The sequence below is a fragment of the Electrophorus electricus genome, chromosome 16, assembly GCF_041902795.1.
Source record: "Electrophorus electricus isolate QZ-2024a chromosome 16, ASM4190279v1, whole genome shotgun sequence".
NCBI lineage: Eukaryota > Metazoa > Chordata > Actinopteri > Gymnotiformes > Gymnotidae > Electrophorus > Electrophorus electricus.
The window spans coordinates 2,445,353-2,461,847 of record NC_137512.1 but is presented as its reverse complement, the minus strand read 5'-3'; the positions used below and the strand labels follow the sequence as shown (position 1 = coordinate 2,461,847).

The 16,495-nt window shown below is 39.2% G+C and overlaps 2 protein-coding genes across 13 annotated transcripts in view; one reads left to right on the top strand and one right to left on the bottom strand.

The window, feature by feature from the left end:
- The first annotated feature begins 732 nt into the window (after positions 1–732).
- Positions 733–16,495, top strand: part of LOC118242262 (EF-hand calcium-binding domain-containing protein 9-like) — an 85,352-nt gene continuing 69,589 nt past the window's right edge. Inside the window, exons 1-5 of one of the 12 annotated variants that reach the window (XR_014117494.1) lie at positions 733–1,644; positions 1,764–1,832; positions 4,575–4,668; positions 4,778–4,911; positions 5,135–6,696. Coding sequence is in view for 3 of the 12 variants with exons in the window: in XM_081698762.1 (XP_081554888.1) it covers positions 4,902–4,911 (10 nt within the window). In the remaining 9 variants the exon portion in view is untranslated. Of the gene's footprint in view, positions 4,669–4,777; positions 4,912–5,134; positions 6,697–16,495 lie in introns of those variants that run through there. The other 11 variants (XR_014117492.1, XR_014117491.1, XR_014117490.1 and 8 more) reach the window with 11 other exon arrangements.
- LOC145651739 (uncharacterized) lies at positions 8,574–14,435 on the bottom strand. The gene is made up of 8 exons (XM_081699334.1): positions 14,319–14,435; positions 12,784–12,844; positions 12,285–12,629; positions 11,587–11,697; positions 11,447–11,469; positions 10,580–10,745; positions 9,520–9,865; positions 8,574–8,721 (listed from the first exon to the last, which is right to left on the bottom strand). Exons 1-8 carry the CDS (start codon positions 14,331–14,333, stop codon positions 8,574–8,576), a joined length of 1,215 nt encoding a protein of 404 aa, XP_081555460.1. The 5' UTR covers positions 14,334–14,435.

The window sequence follows — 16,495 nt, the reverse complement described above, 5'->3', positions numbered from 1 at the left end:
ATAAAACAGTGTTACCAAGGACCCTCCCAAACACATCTTCATAAGACAGTGTTACCAAGGCCCCTCCCTATCTCATCTTCATAAGACAGTGTTACCAAGGACCCTCCCTATCTCATCTTCATAAAACAGTGTTACCAAGGCCCCTCCCTATCTCATCTTCATAAGACAGTGTTAGCAAGGCCCCTCCCTATCTCATCCTCATAGAATAGTGTTACCAAGGACCCTCCCTATCTCATCTTCATAAGACAGTGTTACCAAGGACCCTCCCTATCTCATCTTCATAAGACAGTGTTACCAAGGACCCTCCCCATCTCATCTTCATAAGACAGTGTTACCAAGGACCCTCCCTCTCATCTGCAGCCTAGAATTCAGGATACACCTCAGTTTACTCCATCTGTCATCCATCTTTGCAACATCCTGCCCATGTTTAGGGATATATGAAATATATGGATTTATGGAATTCATGAACCTTTCTTCCAATTAGCTCCTTGTCTGTATCACAGTTTTGCAAAAAGGGAAACATCTAATTGTGTACTTGTATTATTTTCTTGATATAATATTTTCTTGCAGCAAGTGAACAACCAAGGATAACACAGTTCATCTGGATAATGTTCTTAATGTTCTAAAGCACGATTGTCTTTATTCTTGTTTGAGCATGAATCATAGTTCCTGTCTGGTTTGTCACCCAGCATATCAGCAATGAAACAGTGACCTGTTCAGTAGTTCGCTCCACAAACACATCACATGATCTGTCGTTTTTGATGTCGAGGGTCCACAGGAAATTCAGATCTCATTGTGTCTCTTCTTAAGAAGTAGCACAGCTGGCAACATGGTCTTTATTTGGCTTATGATGATTTTTAGCCTCAATCAAACTTGTAAGTCCAAATTCCATTTTTTTAATATATTTTCATCCCATAAAAATCATATCTGTGAAAAGGCAGCTCCAAAGGTTCAGTTTGTTTAGGTACTTCTAATGATGGGATGAATATTTGGAGGAAATTCTCTTTTAAGTGTTTTTCTGTTTATGATGTTCTAGGTCACACCTACTCGGCGCACCTCAGTCAGCCTGCTTCAGTAGTGGTAGCTAAATCTGGTGATAATGTCACTCTACGGTGCTCGTTCCCAAAAGACTTCAATATTTACTCTATGTTCTGGTACAAGCAAAAACCAGGCAAGCAGCCGTATCCTGTCGTAACAGCACGGGCAGTCAGTGACCCCATATTTCATGACGAGTTTAACAGCTCACGTTTCAGGGTCAGTAAGTCAGAAAGCAGTCTTTTTCTGCACATCAGAAATGTACATGTCTCGGATGAAGCGGTTTATTATTGTGGAGTACTGATGTTCTTTGAAATTACGTTTGGAAATGGGTCACTTTTGACTGTCGACAGATTCACTACTAATGGTAAGATTACAAGCCGATTGAGTCTTTATGTGTGTTTTTAAACATGGAAATTCATAAAGCTCTCTGCATAATTCTGCACAACTAGTAGATATTAGATAGCAGCTTTCTTTACTCAGATTTACATTGTTTTCCAGGAGACAAAACAAATCATCTTATTCCAATTGTCATCTTCCAGTTTGGAGTAAAAGGCATCTTAGGGATATACATTACATATCTCTGCCTTAGGTCTATAGGAAATTAATGTATGTAACTTTTTATAATCTGTGTGTTTAAAATATTTAAAATATGTAGCATTTTAAAAGTTGTACATACATACACACATATAAACATAAACATGTATGCATCTGTCTGTCCTGCACAGATCGGATTTGGATCAAAGATTTGAACGACTTTGTCTTTGTTTGAATTTGTCTGTTGTCAAATGTTAAGGGTGAGTCTAGTTTGTCTAATGAGTTCATAAAGTCTTGTGGTGAGTCCTTTAGTAATGAGTGTTGTCTGAAGTCATAAGGTAATATTTCTCATCACTTTTATTATCTCAATTTTTTGCAGTAAATTTCTCTTTGAAAATCTGCAACAAGAAATCATTGTTTAGTATGTAAGCTTAAATTACATTAGACTGACACAGGGAAGTAAATTATCCAAGAAAGAGAAGAATCATACTTTGTTCCTTTTTCTTTATCAACCTCATCTGACAATTAAAAAAACAATAATGTTCATATTTGCAGAAGTCAGCTTTGGTTATATCCATGGAAATTCATTAAAGGTAGTTTCATAAAAAAATTATTTGGGGATTAAAGGTAACATATCCCAGTCCACACTTAACCCCTTCTAGTTATTGTGTAAAATCAAATCCAGTTCAGTTCAGTACACTGTTCAGTACACCTGAATGTCACCTAAAATAAGTTGTTCTAGACCACACATTTTCTGTATTCACATTTGCTGTGCTAAAACACTTCCTGAGATACATGATTACTAGTGGACTACTTAGTGTGTGTGTGTGTGTGTGTGTGTGTGTGTGTGTGTGTGTGTGTATGTCTGTGTGTGTGTGTGGCAGAAGCCAATTAGAAATGCCCACAAAATAATAAGCCTTAATATCCCAGTGTTATACATTTTGCTCTGTCAAACTACCGAGTGGCACTGCGTGATGTGCATGGAAATGTGCATGGAACTGTGGAGACTTCATCAGAACCTACAATTAAGATTTACATTATGTTTCATTTGTAGAGTTTGGAATTATAATCACAGTGATTCATGACAGTTACCTTTTTTGCCAGTGGTGGTCTAATATGATTTTTTTTCAGGAGTCAAGAATGAATACTAATCAAGAGTAATCTTTTTATTACAAACCAGACAGACAGTAACTGGTAGGCCCTTCGATAACTTAAAAAGCATAGCCCATAACACAGAATGCCATGCATTTAACACAGTCATTTTCTAGGCATGTTAGCTGGCCTTAAGCATGAACATAAAATATGTAATGATGCCAACACACACACACATTCTCGAAACCATTTGATTAAAAAGATAACCCTAATAAGTCCTGTTATTGAAGCCAAAAGTGTTTATTGTTTTATCTCCCTTTGGATTGGTTGGTTTAGCTTCCATGGTTACATTTGAGCTCCACTTAATGTTAATTGGTAGGAAATTTTAAAATGCAAATATTTTCTAAAATTAGCATGCACATTTGTGTAATGTATATTTAGAAATGCTCAATTAAATGACAGTGGTCAGATTATTCAATGCTGAGCTTCTGTGAAATGGCTACATTTATAATTATTATAATATTTATCTAGAAATAATTGCTTTTTCGGGATACGTCTGAAAATCTCCCAGATCATTTTATACATGTACATATACAACAGAGACTACTAGATTAACATACATGTACATATACAACAGAAACTACTAGATTAACATACATGTACATATACAATAGAGACTACTAGATTAACATACACATACATACAGCGGGTGAAATAAGTATTGAACACGTCACCAATTTTCTAAGTAAATATATTTCTAAAGGTGCTATTGACATTAAATTCTCACCAGATGTCAGTAACAACCCATCCAATCCACACATGAAAAGAAATCAAACCATAGATGTCTATAAATTAAGTAATGTGTAATAATGAGAAATGACACACTTACTGAAATGTGTTTAATACTTCGTACAAAAGTCTTTGTTGGTGACGGCAGCTTCAAGATGCCTCCTGTATGGAGAAACTAGTCGCATGCATTATTCAGGTGTGATTTTGGCCCATTCTTCCACACAAACACTCTTCAAATCCTGAAGGTTTCGTGCACTCCTTCTATGAACTCTGAGCTTTAGTTCCTTCCATAGATTTTCAATTGGATTCTGGTCAGGTGATTGGCTGGGCCATTCTAGCAGCTTTATTTTCTTTCTCTGAGACAAATTTAGAGTTTCCTTGGCTGTGTGTTTGGGATCATTGTCTTGCTAAAATGTCTACCCTCGTTTCATCTTCATCATCCTGGTAGATGGCATCAAATTTTTATCAAGACTGTCTCGGTACGTTTGTCCATTCATCCTTCCTTCAGTTATATGAAGCGTGCCAGTGCCATATGCTGAAAAATAGTCTCCAAACTTCACTGTTGTTATGGTGTTTTTGGGGTGATATGCAGTGCCTTTTGACCTCCAAACATGGTGTGTATTATGGCATCCAAAGAGTTAAATTTTGGTGTCATCTGACCAGACTATGTTCTCCCAGTATTTCACTGGGAGTTGTTGAGCAAACTTTAAACACGCTTCAACATGCTTTTTTTGCTTCTTTTTTTTTTGCAGATTAGTTCTGCAGTAAATAATTCATTTATAATTACAAGTCTAAGATGTCTAAGTGGTTGCTATCATGAGCACAGTATTAGCATACTCAAAACTCAATAGGGAACATTCAGTATATCTTGATTTTCTTCTTTGTTTATTTATTTTTGTTTTAATTGGTTAATCTCAAAACAACACTTCATTTGCATGAAGAGAGCACAATATCAGATGCTACAAATCTGAGCTCACAAGTGTGTTTATCATGTGAATGACCAAAGTGACCACCACTGAGCTGTCTAAACTGTCATCTCACCCCATAAAACCCTGGATGTTCTCTTTCAATCATTAAGTTTTGACTGTTGTTTGTTTGCTAAAATTTGCAATTTATTTTAGATCCCAGCCTGGATTAGTAGAAACATAATACACCTGGTAAGGCCAAAACAGGAACAGGAAAAGCTGAAGTTTTCCTGACTACCTAACTGAACAAGTAAGTCAAGTATGTGCATTTTCTCACATATGCAGTGGTGTACTGTTGTTTCCACCCCCATGTTCACACCTCCCACTCACTATTAACCATCCCTCCTCCACGCTCACAGGTCACACTAAACTATTGCTTCTGCTCCATGCTGTGGCTCGTATGTTTGCTTGTTGGATGGTTATTAGAGGGTCTGACCATTTGTTTGAGGAGACACTTGATTGGCCTGGACCTGTTGGACATAGATGCACAAAGGTTTCTAAATAACAAATACTCTCATTACACAGTATTTTTGTACAATATTTTAGGAATTTGGTAATTACACAATGAACGTTCATATTTTTACATCATGTTCGTCATTCAACATAAACCCGTCTTATGTCAGTTAAAATTACACATCTGTGGCCTCAAAAGGAAGCAAATTATTATGCTTGATTATCAACAGATTAATTTTGAAATTGAAAATCTCTCTTTTAAGATAAATTATTTGACCAGAGACTGTTAAGTGAACCATTTGAACCACGCAATGTGACGCAGGATAGGGCATCAGCTTTCGTACTGCAAGTTCCTGGACAATACATAATCCTGAAGTTAAACCTGGAAAAGAACAATAACCAACAGGCTTGGCGGGGGTTCAGTTGTCACGGTACTCTCCCCAATCTCCTGGAATCCAGACAGCAGGACGTGCATAAGCACCTTCCTCCGGGAAGTCCATTAGTTGCCGAGGGAGTAGCGTCCTGTGGTGGTTGGTCATTGTGTAACGTTGGTGGCCCGAGTGCTGACGGACATGGAGCAGGACACACAGACCCCCTCGTCTGTGAAAGACGTTTATTAACATAAAACATGGACAACAACAGTGCCACTCACATACAACATCTACGGAGAACATAACTAAATAATGAACACTAAACAATGAACACGTACACATCAATACGGGACAAGCACAAAACCACATTACTGCTACAACGATGTGCATATAAACTGATGTGAACACAAAGTAGCAACAATGACCAACAAACGAGAGCACACATGGACAGGTGTTTAAATAGACACACAAAACCTTAACATTAAACCCTCTACACGTGTGTGCAATCGGGGGCTGGTGTGGTTATAAACAGAGACACAGTACATTTGTGAATCCCCCTGCATGATCCGGGCCATACCATGTGACTTATGGGGAGGAGCAGTCCGTGACAGAAAAACATTGAATGAGATGTTTCCTGGCTTCCTTTATAATGGTCTCTACAAAATAGCAGAATGAACAGTGTGAAGAGGAAAGGTGATTTAAAAAAAAAACAAAAAACTGGCCCACACTTATTAAAATACTCATCATTACTCAACTTTGTCAACTTTGACACTTTATACAACACTAAATCTATTTATACAACTGTATGTTTATGTTCAACTGAGTGTTGTACTGTTATGTTCTTTGACCAAATATTTCAGTGTCAATGAATTCTGGCCTGTATTAGTAGAAACATAATACAACTGGTAAGACCAAAACAGGAACAGGAACAGCTGAAGTTTTCCTGACTACCTAGATGAACTCTCATCTGTAACAGTGAATGATCCCAAAGGTTCCCAAATATTCCCAACCTTCACTGATACTTATGAAAGGGAAGGGAGCTAATAATCTAGATGATAGTCAGTAAGAGCTGAACATTTCACTTCAGAGTACATGCTGTCTTCAGGCTGTCCTCTCTTCACCTGCCCTCTTTTGGTTTTCCTCTCATTGAAATGAATGGCAGCATAATTCAGCTCTACAGCTGGGAATGAACGTTTAGTGAGCATCATTATGAGTGATGTTGATTTACAATGTCTTCTCATCCAAGGCAGTGCATCACATGCATGTTCTATTGCTTAAGTCAAGTATGTGCATTTTCTCACATATGCAGTGGTGTACTGTTGTTTCCACCCCAATGTTCACACCTCCCACTCACTATTAACCATCCCTCCTCCACGCTCACAGGTCACACTAAACTATTGCTTATGCTCCATGCTGTGGATCGTATGTTTGCTTGTTGGATGGTTAATAGAGGGTCTGACCATTTGTCTTGAGAACATATTTGATTTGCCTGGACTTGTTGGACATAGATTCTCTGTAATATAATCCAGAGTCTTTGTAATTAGCACATGTAGGTTTATGCACACACGGGTTTGTAAAGTAACAAATGCTCTCATTACACAGTATTTTTGTACAATATTTTAGGAAATTGTTAATTACACAATGCATGTTCATATTTTCACATCACGTTCGTCATTCAGCGTAAACCCATTTTATGTCATCTAAAATGACATATCTGTGGTCTGAAAAGGAAGCAAATTATTATGCTTGATTATCAATGGCTTAATTTTGAAGTTTAAAATCTCTCTTTTAAGCTACATTCTTTGACCAGAGACTGTTAAGTGAACCATTTGAACCACACAATGTGACGCAGGATAGAGCATCAGCTTTTGTATTGCAAGGTCCTGGACGATACATAATCCTGAAGTTAAACCTTGAAGAACAATGACCAACGGGCTTGGCATGGGTTCAGTTGTCTCGCCATATGCATATACTCTAGATTCCTATGGTCCTATTCCTATTACTAAAAAGGGATGGTTAGCCCCTTCCAGCCAATGTCTCCATTTCTCCAGGGCTAATTTAATTGCCAACAGTTCGCATTCTCCTATCCCATAATTTTGTTCTGCAGGGGATAGTTTCTAGAAAAGTATGCCATTGGATGTCCCGTTACGTCTCTGAGAAAGTATGGCTGTGATACTGATGTTAGAAGCATCAGCTTCTACTATAAATGGGACCGTCAGATCTGGGTGTCTAAGGATGGGAGCCTTGGTGAAAGTCTCTTTTAGTCTGACAAATGCACTCTCCGGTGCTTGATTCCAACCAAGTTTATTAGAGGACCACTGAAGTTTCTTATGAAGTGTCAAAGTTTGCAAAACCCAGGAAACTCTGTAGCATTTTGAAGGTAGTGGGCAACGGCCAGTGAAGGATGGCTTCTATTTTTTTTTTTTTTTGTCATCCATTGTAACTCCCCCATTGCTTTCTACATACTGCAGGAATGTTGTAGTAGTGGTATGGAACTCACATTTCTCCCCCTTCACATACAGTCCATTCTCCAGGAGAAGTTTCAATACCGATCTAATATGTTGGATGTGTGTCTTAAGGTCGGGTGATTAAATGAGGATGTTGTTGATATAAGCAATAACATATCTCCCTATTAACGTTCGAAGGACATCGTTAATGAAGGCTTGAAACACCAGTGGTGCGACGCTGAGACCGTATGACATCACCTTGTGTCCTTTTGTGATCCGTATAAGGTTGTAAGCGCTACAGAGGTCAAATTTTGTGAAGAATTTTGCCTCTTGTAACTGTTCATGGGCGACTGGGATGAGCGGTAGTGGGTAAGCATACTTCTTGGAAATCAGGTTAAGGTTACGGTAATCGATGCTGGGGCATCTCTTCTTTACAAAGAAGAAGTCTGATGCCAGGGGGGGAAATGGATGGCTGAATGAAACCTTGCCTCAGTGCCTCTTCTATATACTGACCCATGGCACTCTCCTCTTCTTGGGAGAGAGGATATATGTTGCCTTGGGTAAGGTAGCACCCTCCAGGAGTTCAATAGAGCAATCACAGGAATGGTGAGGGGGCAACAGGGTAGCTTTCTTCTTGCTAAATATGTTAACTAGGTCCTGATATTCTTGAGGAGAAAAAACAATCCTGGTCATCAGCAGGACTCTCAGTCGTAATGGTGCAGAGTTTAAGTGTGGGTAAGGTCAAACAGTTCCTATGACAATAAGTCGACCACTGAGATATCTCCTTCTGGGGCTGTGATATACTGGGATTATGTTGTTCCAGCCATGGAGGGCCCAGAATGACTGGGAATGATGAAGCTTGTAGGACAAGAAACGAGATGAGTTCAGAGGAGAGTGCACTGGTGGAGAGATATGGTCCCATCTCCTACAGGTGAACCATCCAAAGCGGCCCGGTCAAGGGTCTTGGGTAATGGCTCTACAGGGATGTTCAGGTCTTGTACCAGATGGGCGTGAATGAAGTTGCCGTCTGCCCTGCAATCAAATAGGGCCGTTAAAATAGGTGATAGAGTGTGAGAGCCAACATAAACTGGCATCATAAATGACTTAGCAACCATACTAAGTTTGTGCTGGGTCACAACCTGAGCTTGTGGGGAGGAAGTCTTGCTTCCTCTATGATTTCGTGACGCATTACGGTTGGGTTTCAGATGACATTCCCTGACCAGATTACCTGCTGATCCACGGTAAACACATAGACCTTCTGGGAACCAGCGCAATCACTCCTCCTCAGATAAGTCACATTGCATTGACTCCACCATGCGTCCAAGTCTAAATTCTGATCTAGGACTGGGATGGGGGTAGTTGGCGCAAGTATTACCGGATCTCCATGGTCTTCGTTCCTGGAGGTAATTATTCAGATGGATTGCCAGAGCAATAAGTTGGTCCAACTTGAGCTCATCATCCCTGCAAGCAAGCTCATGCAAAACCTCAGAATTAAGGCCATTTCTAAATTGTACAATTAAAGCTGCTTTGTTCCACCCACTACCCACAGCTATGGTGCAAAATGCGTGTGCATAGTCAGCTACAGTTCAGTTGCCTTGGTGTAATTTGATTCTCCTTTTGCTCTTTCCCTCGTGTGCGTGATCAAAAACTGTCCTAAATAGAACGATAAACTCATCGTATGAAGAGGTTTGTACACTCTCCCATATGGCTGTAGCCCAATCTAGCACCTTGTCTGATAGATGAGAGGTAAGGAATGACATTTTCTCTTGCCTAGAACAGGGGGAAATTCTATTGCAGTATATAGAGCATTGTTGCAGAAAACCACGACACCTTTCAGGGGAGCCATCATATTTCTCGGGCTTACTCACTGTGAAGGTTGGCTGAGAACTGGTGACCGTGGCAGCTGAAACCAGTGTGTGGATTAACCAGGTAGAAGGAGTCATCATCTGTAGCCTGGAGGTAAATTCCCTGAGACAATGACTGAGTTCAGACATTTGTGTTTGTTGATCCGCCTGTTGTTTAGCGAGCGTGTCCATAGACTGCGTGAAACCCTCAGGCACCTGCTGGTGCTGATTGAGTAGCTGACCCTGGTTTGTAAGAGCCTCTTTCAATGCCTCTGAATCCACCGTCTGCATGTTAGTGAAGTATTCTGTGACGTGTCTGACAAAATCAGATGCTTGCAGATATGAAACAGGAGGTTGATTTATTCGTAGTTCAGGGGTTTTGGAATAATCCAGGATGAAGACCAAAAGACCATATAAAGGGACAATCCAAATCATAGAGAATATAACAGTCTGAGTCAGAAACCAGAAGAGCAATCACAAAACGAACCAGGCAGAAAATCCAAAAGGGTCAGACAAAATACAATAACAAGGAATACAAAGACAGGGTACGGTACACAGAAAGACCATCCAAAATAATGCTCAGTATGCTTCAGTAAACTGTCAGCAGTACTTTGCAATGAATGAGAGTTTGGAACAGTCTTATATACACCAAGAGTCAGGACACACAGGTAAGTTCAATATTCCAGTGACACTGATCTGATTGGACGCCTCTGATTGGCTGAGTCATTGACTGGGTGATGAACAAGTTGCTGGGTATTGTAGTCTGCTAGGGGATCTGGTGGTGTGACACATAAAGCTGTCTATATTTATTTATGCTTTAATAGTTTTAATTTGATATACACATTTTTTCTTTCATACTTTCCAAACAACAGATGTCATCTATGCATCTAACATCATTTATCTTAGAACTAAATTAGTTGTTGTTTTATTCTTTTAACATTAGTCATTTGTTTGCACATATGTACATATATGTGTGTGTATTGCAAAATGTCTTCAACACTCGCAGGGTAAAAATCTTCGACACTCGCAGGGTAAAAAGCTCCAACATTCACAAGTTGGACAGTAGAATAACTCAGCAAGACGCGTCTCCTGCTCGGCCAAACGGTCAGGAACAGCGCGGAACTCCAAACTGACCACATCCTCGGGAGTTCCAGCTCTTTTTATCTTGGGCTCATATAATGCAGCATGACTGAAGTCTTTAGCATGCAGATCCTTTTGGAGCAGACAAGAGAAGTCACACATACACACACACACACACACACACACACTCACTCATATAAGCATACAGAGACATAATATATTATATTACAAATTATATTACAAATATATTCATCCTCTCCATACTTTAAATTAAAAAAATTAATTTTATATATATATATATATATATATATATATATATATATATATATATATACACACATACATATACACACACACACACACACTATGGTAAGTAAATTGACCCACACACAAATGTTGATTTCAAAACTTATGCTTCATGATGTGTTTATATAGGATAAATAGATTGTGCAGATACCCAATGTATTAAGTATAACCCAAATGCTTTGTTTTGCACAAAATGAGTTTACAGAGAAGTGCTGATGCATGACATATCACAAGAGCTTTTTTTCTTTAGGTAAGTCACAGGGCCAGGCTGGGTTTCCCAATATTGATAAATCTTTTAGATTAATGAAGCACTTTATGAATGAGATGTGAAAAACATGTCTTAGTTTTGTGAGTGGTTCCTGAAAGCCTATAGAGTTGCTAAACTCTAAATTGAATCTGTTACTCCAGCAGTCTGTAGGAGCAAAGCAGTCAACATATTAGCTACTGCCTGAATTCATGTAATACAGATTAGATTTTACTCTTCATATTTCAGTGCAATCAGCAAAAGAACCATACGGGTAGCATACCTGATCTTGAAGCCTGTCTGCCTCTGGAAAAGCGTGTGTGACAAGATGAGATTTTACGCCTTGAAATCCATTGAGAAGAAAAGATGCGTCAGAGCCATTTCATTTGTGGACTGTTTTTTTTTTCACCTGAGTCAGCTCACCTCGGCAGTTCTTCCTTTTCCAGTTCCATAAGGTCAGAGTGACGTTGCAGATCACAGAGATCCCCAGTCCCAGTCCCATACCAACAACAGGCCAGAAATGCATTGGACACTCTTGGAAAGAGAGACCGGTGATTAGCACTGAGGAATGGCAACAGGTGGCCACAGCACAGTAGTAAGTGCCAGTATCAGAGAGGCTGAGGACACTCTTGGAGAGGTTGCACACACAGCTGTGTGGAGAAGAGCTGATCTCACACTGATGGCTGCTGTTGTGATGAGTGTAAATGATTTCAGGATGGGAGTCTCCTGCAGCAGCTCTGAACCAAAGCACTCAGAGTTCTGCTGTTGTCCTCTCAGAGACATTGACTCTCCTGGGGAACCCTCCCCAACACTGGACTTTGGGACTCTAGAACACTGATATGTTTAACTCTGTATGGCCTAATCAATATAGTACAGAATGTTTAAGATCTTTGTTGATCTTGTTTCCACTAATACATTTAGACTAACAAGGACTACCTAAGAAAGGTCAACGTGTTCATGATACAAGTACGAAAATCACTCTACTGAAAAAAACATCAAATCAAATCCCAATATTTAAACTCATTCTCCTTCAGAAGTCTTGCTTGATATGATGTATGTCATACTTTGAAGAATTATTATCTTAACGTACGTTATAATTGCTGAAAAAATGAATTGATTACCTGTCACATCTAAGAATGTAACATATGAGAACCTCATCACTTTCAAATCCATCATTACGCAGAAATACATTCCTTCATCGTCTTCAGTAACATGTGGAATTGTCAATGACATGCCACTTCTAATTATTTTGAACTTGGACTTATCAAGCGGAGGCGAAGCCGTGGCCTGCGTGCCTGTCAACACTGTTCCCACTCGCTGGGGGTCCTGGTGCTTTAGTGTTTGCTTGTACCAGGCCCACAGAGCCTGTCCAGACTGTGCTGTCAGACTGCAGTTAAGGGTGACATCTTCACCAGGCTTAACTGAGACAAATAGTGGCTCAGAAAGGTCCAAAGTCTGAGCAGGATCTATACAAAGAAATTGCCAGAGGTAAGTCAATAAAGAGAAAAAGAATTTAAACTAAGTTAAAATAATAATAATAATAATAATGCATCATTAATTAAAATCACCTATTGCTGGTAAGTTCAAACATTAAGGGCAATTGAAAAAAAAACTACTTACTTGTTTTGCAGAGATATAAAATAAGAATCCAGAATGGAGCCATCAGTGAAAAAGAAACAAACTTAACATGAGAAAAGACAACATGAGAAAAATGTCAGAAAGCAGCTGAGAGAAGCACTAGATTCTATTAGCTGATTGGTGGCAAGAGCTTAAATCTCATTGGCTGGCAACAGTCACAAGGTCCTGCTTTGGGTCTTTGTCATATAACCTTGTCTGGTCATCAGTGGACCATTGGTCTCCTTTATATGGAATTTAAATATTTGTCATTTGTAATTTGAGATCCCTAAACATGCCAAGAAAGTGCTGTTATGGAATAGGAAGATTAAGTGATATGATGTGCTGAGGGAAATTAACAAATTAACGTAATGACATATACAACATCACTAGATAAGCCATAATCAACCCCACGTTACAGAAAGCTACACCGCTACATAGTTATGCTCACAGCTATACTATAAGTATTTAATTTTTAAAAATGGTGATTTTGGTTTGTGTCAGGTCAACAACACTGGCACTCTCACATTAAAACAATACCAGGAAATGTAAACGCAATCTTCAGGAGAAAGAATAACAAAAACAGCTAACTGTACAGGTTTTCGTCCTGTATACTGTACGATAAATACGTTTGTCATAAATATCAGTATAACAAAGTGCTCAGTGCAGCAGGACACATATACAGGGCCAACTTTAACAAACTCAGCAATCCACAGTCTTATAAAGAACAGAGGCTGGCTGAGTTTACCTTGGTTAATACCAGTTACTAGTTAATAATTTTTTTTAATGACAGTGTCAAGCATGTGCAGCTATCTGATAGTAGCTTGACGCAGGTCACAGGGACATTGTATTATTAGCGTACTGACAAGTGTAATCACCCCTTAAAGACAAGTATCTGCTTCATAACACAACTGTGGCTTTGATATTATGATTATCTTTTTTTACATGCTAAGAATTTTAAAATTTGATTACAAATGTAAGATTACTGCATGCCTTTCATTGCAGAGCAGGATGTCCTTTCATTGTCTTTGGTAGTATTAAGGATATTCAGATAAACGCCACATGTAGTCTTCACTTTTACTGAATCTGATGAGATTTTGGTTTATCCATCTAGCACTTATCTTACTTCTTGGGGCTCCTGCATCAGTCATTGCTGGTAAAACACCTATTTGAGTCATCTCATCACTGCACTGTCCATGTGTCACTAAGAGTACCACTTCTGCCTACCATAACTGAGATGGCTGGTTCTCAGTCCACTGATGTTACTCTGGGTTTGAGCAGGAATTGTACAATAAAAATAAATTTGGTAAGGGACAACAGGACAAATATTAAACTCATGCAAAGTAATAATTGCTGGTGATTAATTCAAAATTAGTAAGTATTAAACAAAACAGAAATTACAACCATTAAGGACAGATGAAGATATAAAGATGAAAATCTCTTATATGCCTTGTACAGTAGTAAAATATTTATTCAGAATGGAGACATTGCCAAAAAAGAAGTTAAGCAAAACAAAGGTAAAGAGGAAGTGATTGACAAACCTTTGCTGGGCTCATGAGTTCATTGGTTGGCAAACGTCACATTGTCATTCTGAGGCTACTTGTGTTATAACCTCTTTTGGTCCTGAGGTAATAGAAAGAGTGTTTACAGGAGAAAAAGGTTTAAATGTTGAATTAGAAGTTTCCTATCTTCCTTTCTAATGGTCTCTACCAAACATCAGAATAAACTGTGAAGAGGAAAGGGGCATTTTTTTAAAAACTGGCCCACACTTAAAATACTCATTACTCAAAATATTCACATTTTGAGTGATTCCCTACATCAGTGGCTTTCACTGGACCTTTCAAATGTGAGCTTTAGAAGTTTGTAAGCAACTTTGATACATTACACATCACTATGTTTATGAGTGTTGTACTGTTATGGTCTTTGGCCAAATATTTCAGTGTCAATGCACAACTCTATGAGTGTTCTCCTCAATTAGATAGTTAGTCAGTTTGCTGTCTGCAGAAAACTACAGAGAGCCTCATAAGTCCCAGTCACTGTACATATTTTAATCAGACATATTGTGCCATGCTTTAACATTTGCTTTAACATTTTAACATTTAACTTTGCATGTTACCACTCATGGACAGCAAAAGGCAATATTTACTTTGGTCTGGGGTATTACTGCCAGAGGTTAATTCAGTTTGTATACAGTCTCTTATTAACTGCCCAACATAACTACTGCCAATAAGTGCCAGTTCAATCTCCCACAATCAGTGATACGTTGGTAATGTGTTGCCTCTGTTCTGTCCTTCCTCTGATCTTTCTCCTGTGTATGGTTTTATCACCAGGCTGCGTCTGTCTAACTTGCGGCATGTCAGATTAAAGCATTGGCGTTTGTTCATTAGTGTCACTCCACGTCTTGCGTGCTTCTACATCTGTTCTTCTTGTTTTTAAAGGCGTTATATCTTTTTTTCTATCCTCTGTCCACCCCCTCCCCTCGCCCAATGTGGCTTCTTACCACACCTGTGATGACTCTAAGTTGAACATCCGCACCCCCACTGCTGAACGCTGTTGTCTGCCACTCTGCCTCGCCACATCCTTCTCGTAGTCAAACATAACACCATGCACTTGAGCAATTTTCCCCAGTACTGCAGAGGTTGCGTGGTTTTGTTTTGTTTGGGTTTTTTGGGGGTTTTTTTGCGTTTTAGTTGCCCTGGAACCTTCACACTGGTCAGAATATAGAGAGAATATTTCTCAAATTCATACTTAGGCGCTGCGTCTCAAAATTAACATACAACACACACAAGTGTGCGCTTCAGTTTAGCGTGTATACTGCCACCCAGTGGTTGAGCAACTGGAACACCTTGCCTTGTTCCCACAGCGACGTTTTGCATGTCAGTACATGCATTGAAAGACATGATAATTGGCCAATATCTATTCCACCCTCACTGACATTTTATATCTAGATTATTGCTTCAAAAATACTTGAAGAGTTACTGTCTTCAAGGGCAGTTTCGCTGTGTGCTCTTTCGTTTTCTCTGCGTTGTTCAAAGTAAAATATATATTAAGTTACATGAGAACCTACCGTGACTCCCAGACTGCTGGAACTGAAGCAAATCACCCAGCATTATCAATTACGGACTAACATATACTTTCGCTCCCTTTTTTTCGGAGGCAGATACCTTTATCCTGCATTCCTGCCGCGTCGGATGAGTATTTGTTTGTTTCTCTGTTTTGAGAGCAGTGCCGTAGTAATATTGCTAATATTGCTTAACAGTTTCATTTACATGTTTTTGCCCCTACGGTTATCTTTGGTCATGCCAGATCACAGCATACTAAGGAAACATCCCCCGTGTTGACTTGAATTAACCTACATAATTCAGTATTTTATCCCTACTAATAGGATCCCTGTTAATAAACCAGTGGTGATGGTGTTGGGTTTAATTTGTTTGACATAAATCATAATTACTTGATTCCTTCGTGATGTAATAGAACCTGCCACGTTTTTAAAAATATATGTACTACTGTAACTGTCAGTAAACCGTGTAAAGCCCGATACTGCTGCCTGTAAACCGTGTAAATACCGATACTGCTGTCTGTAAAACCGTGTAAAATCAGGCGTTGCTGTCGGTAAACCGTGTAAATACCAATGTTGCTGTCGGTAAACCGTGTAAAGTGCGGCGTTGGTGTTTGTAAAACCGTGTAAAGTCCGGCGTTGGTGTTTGTAAAACCGTGT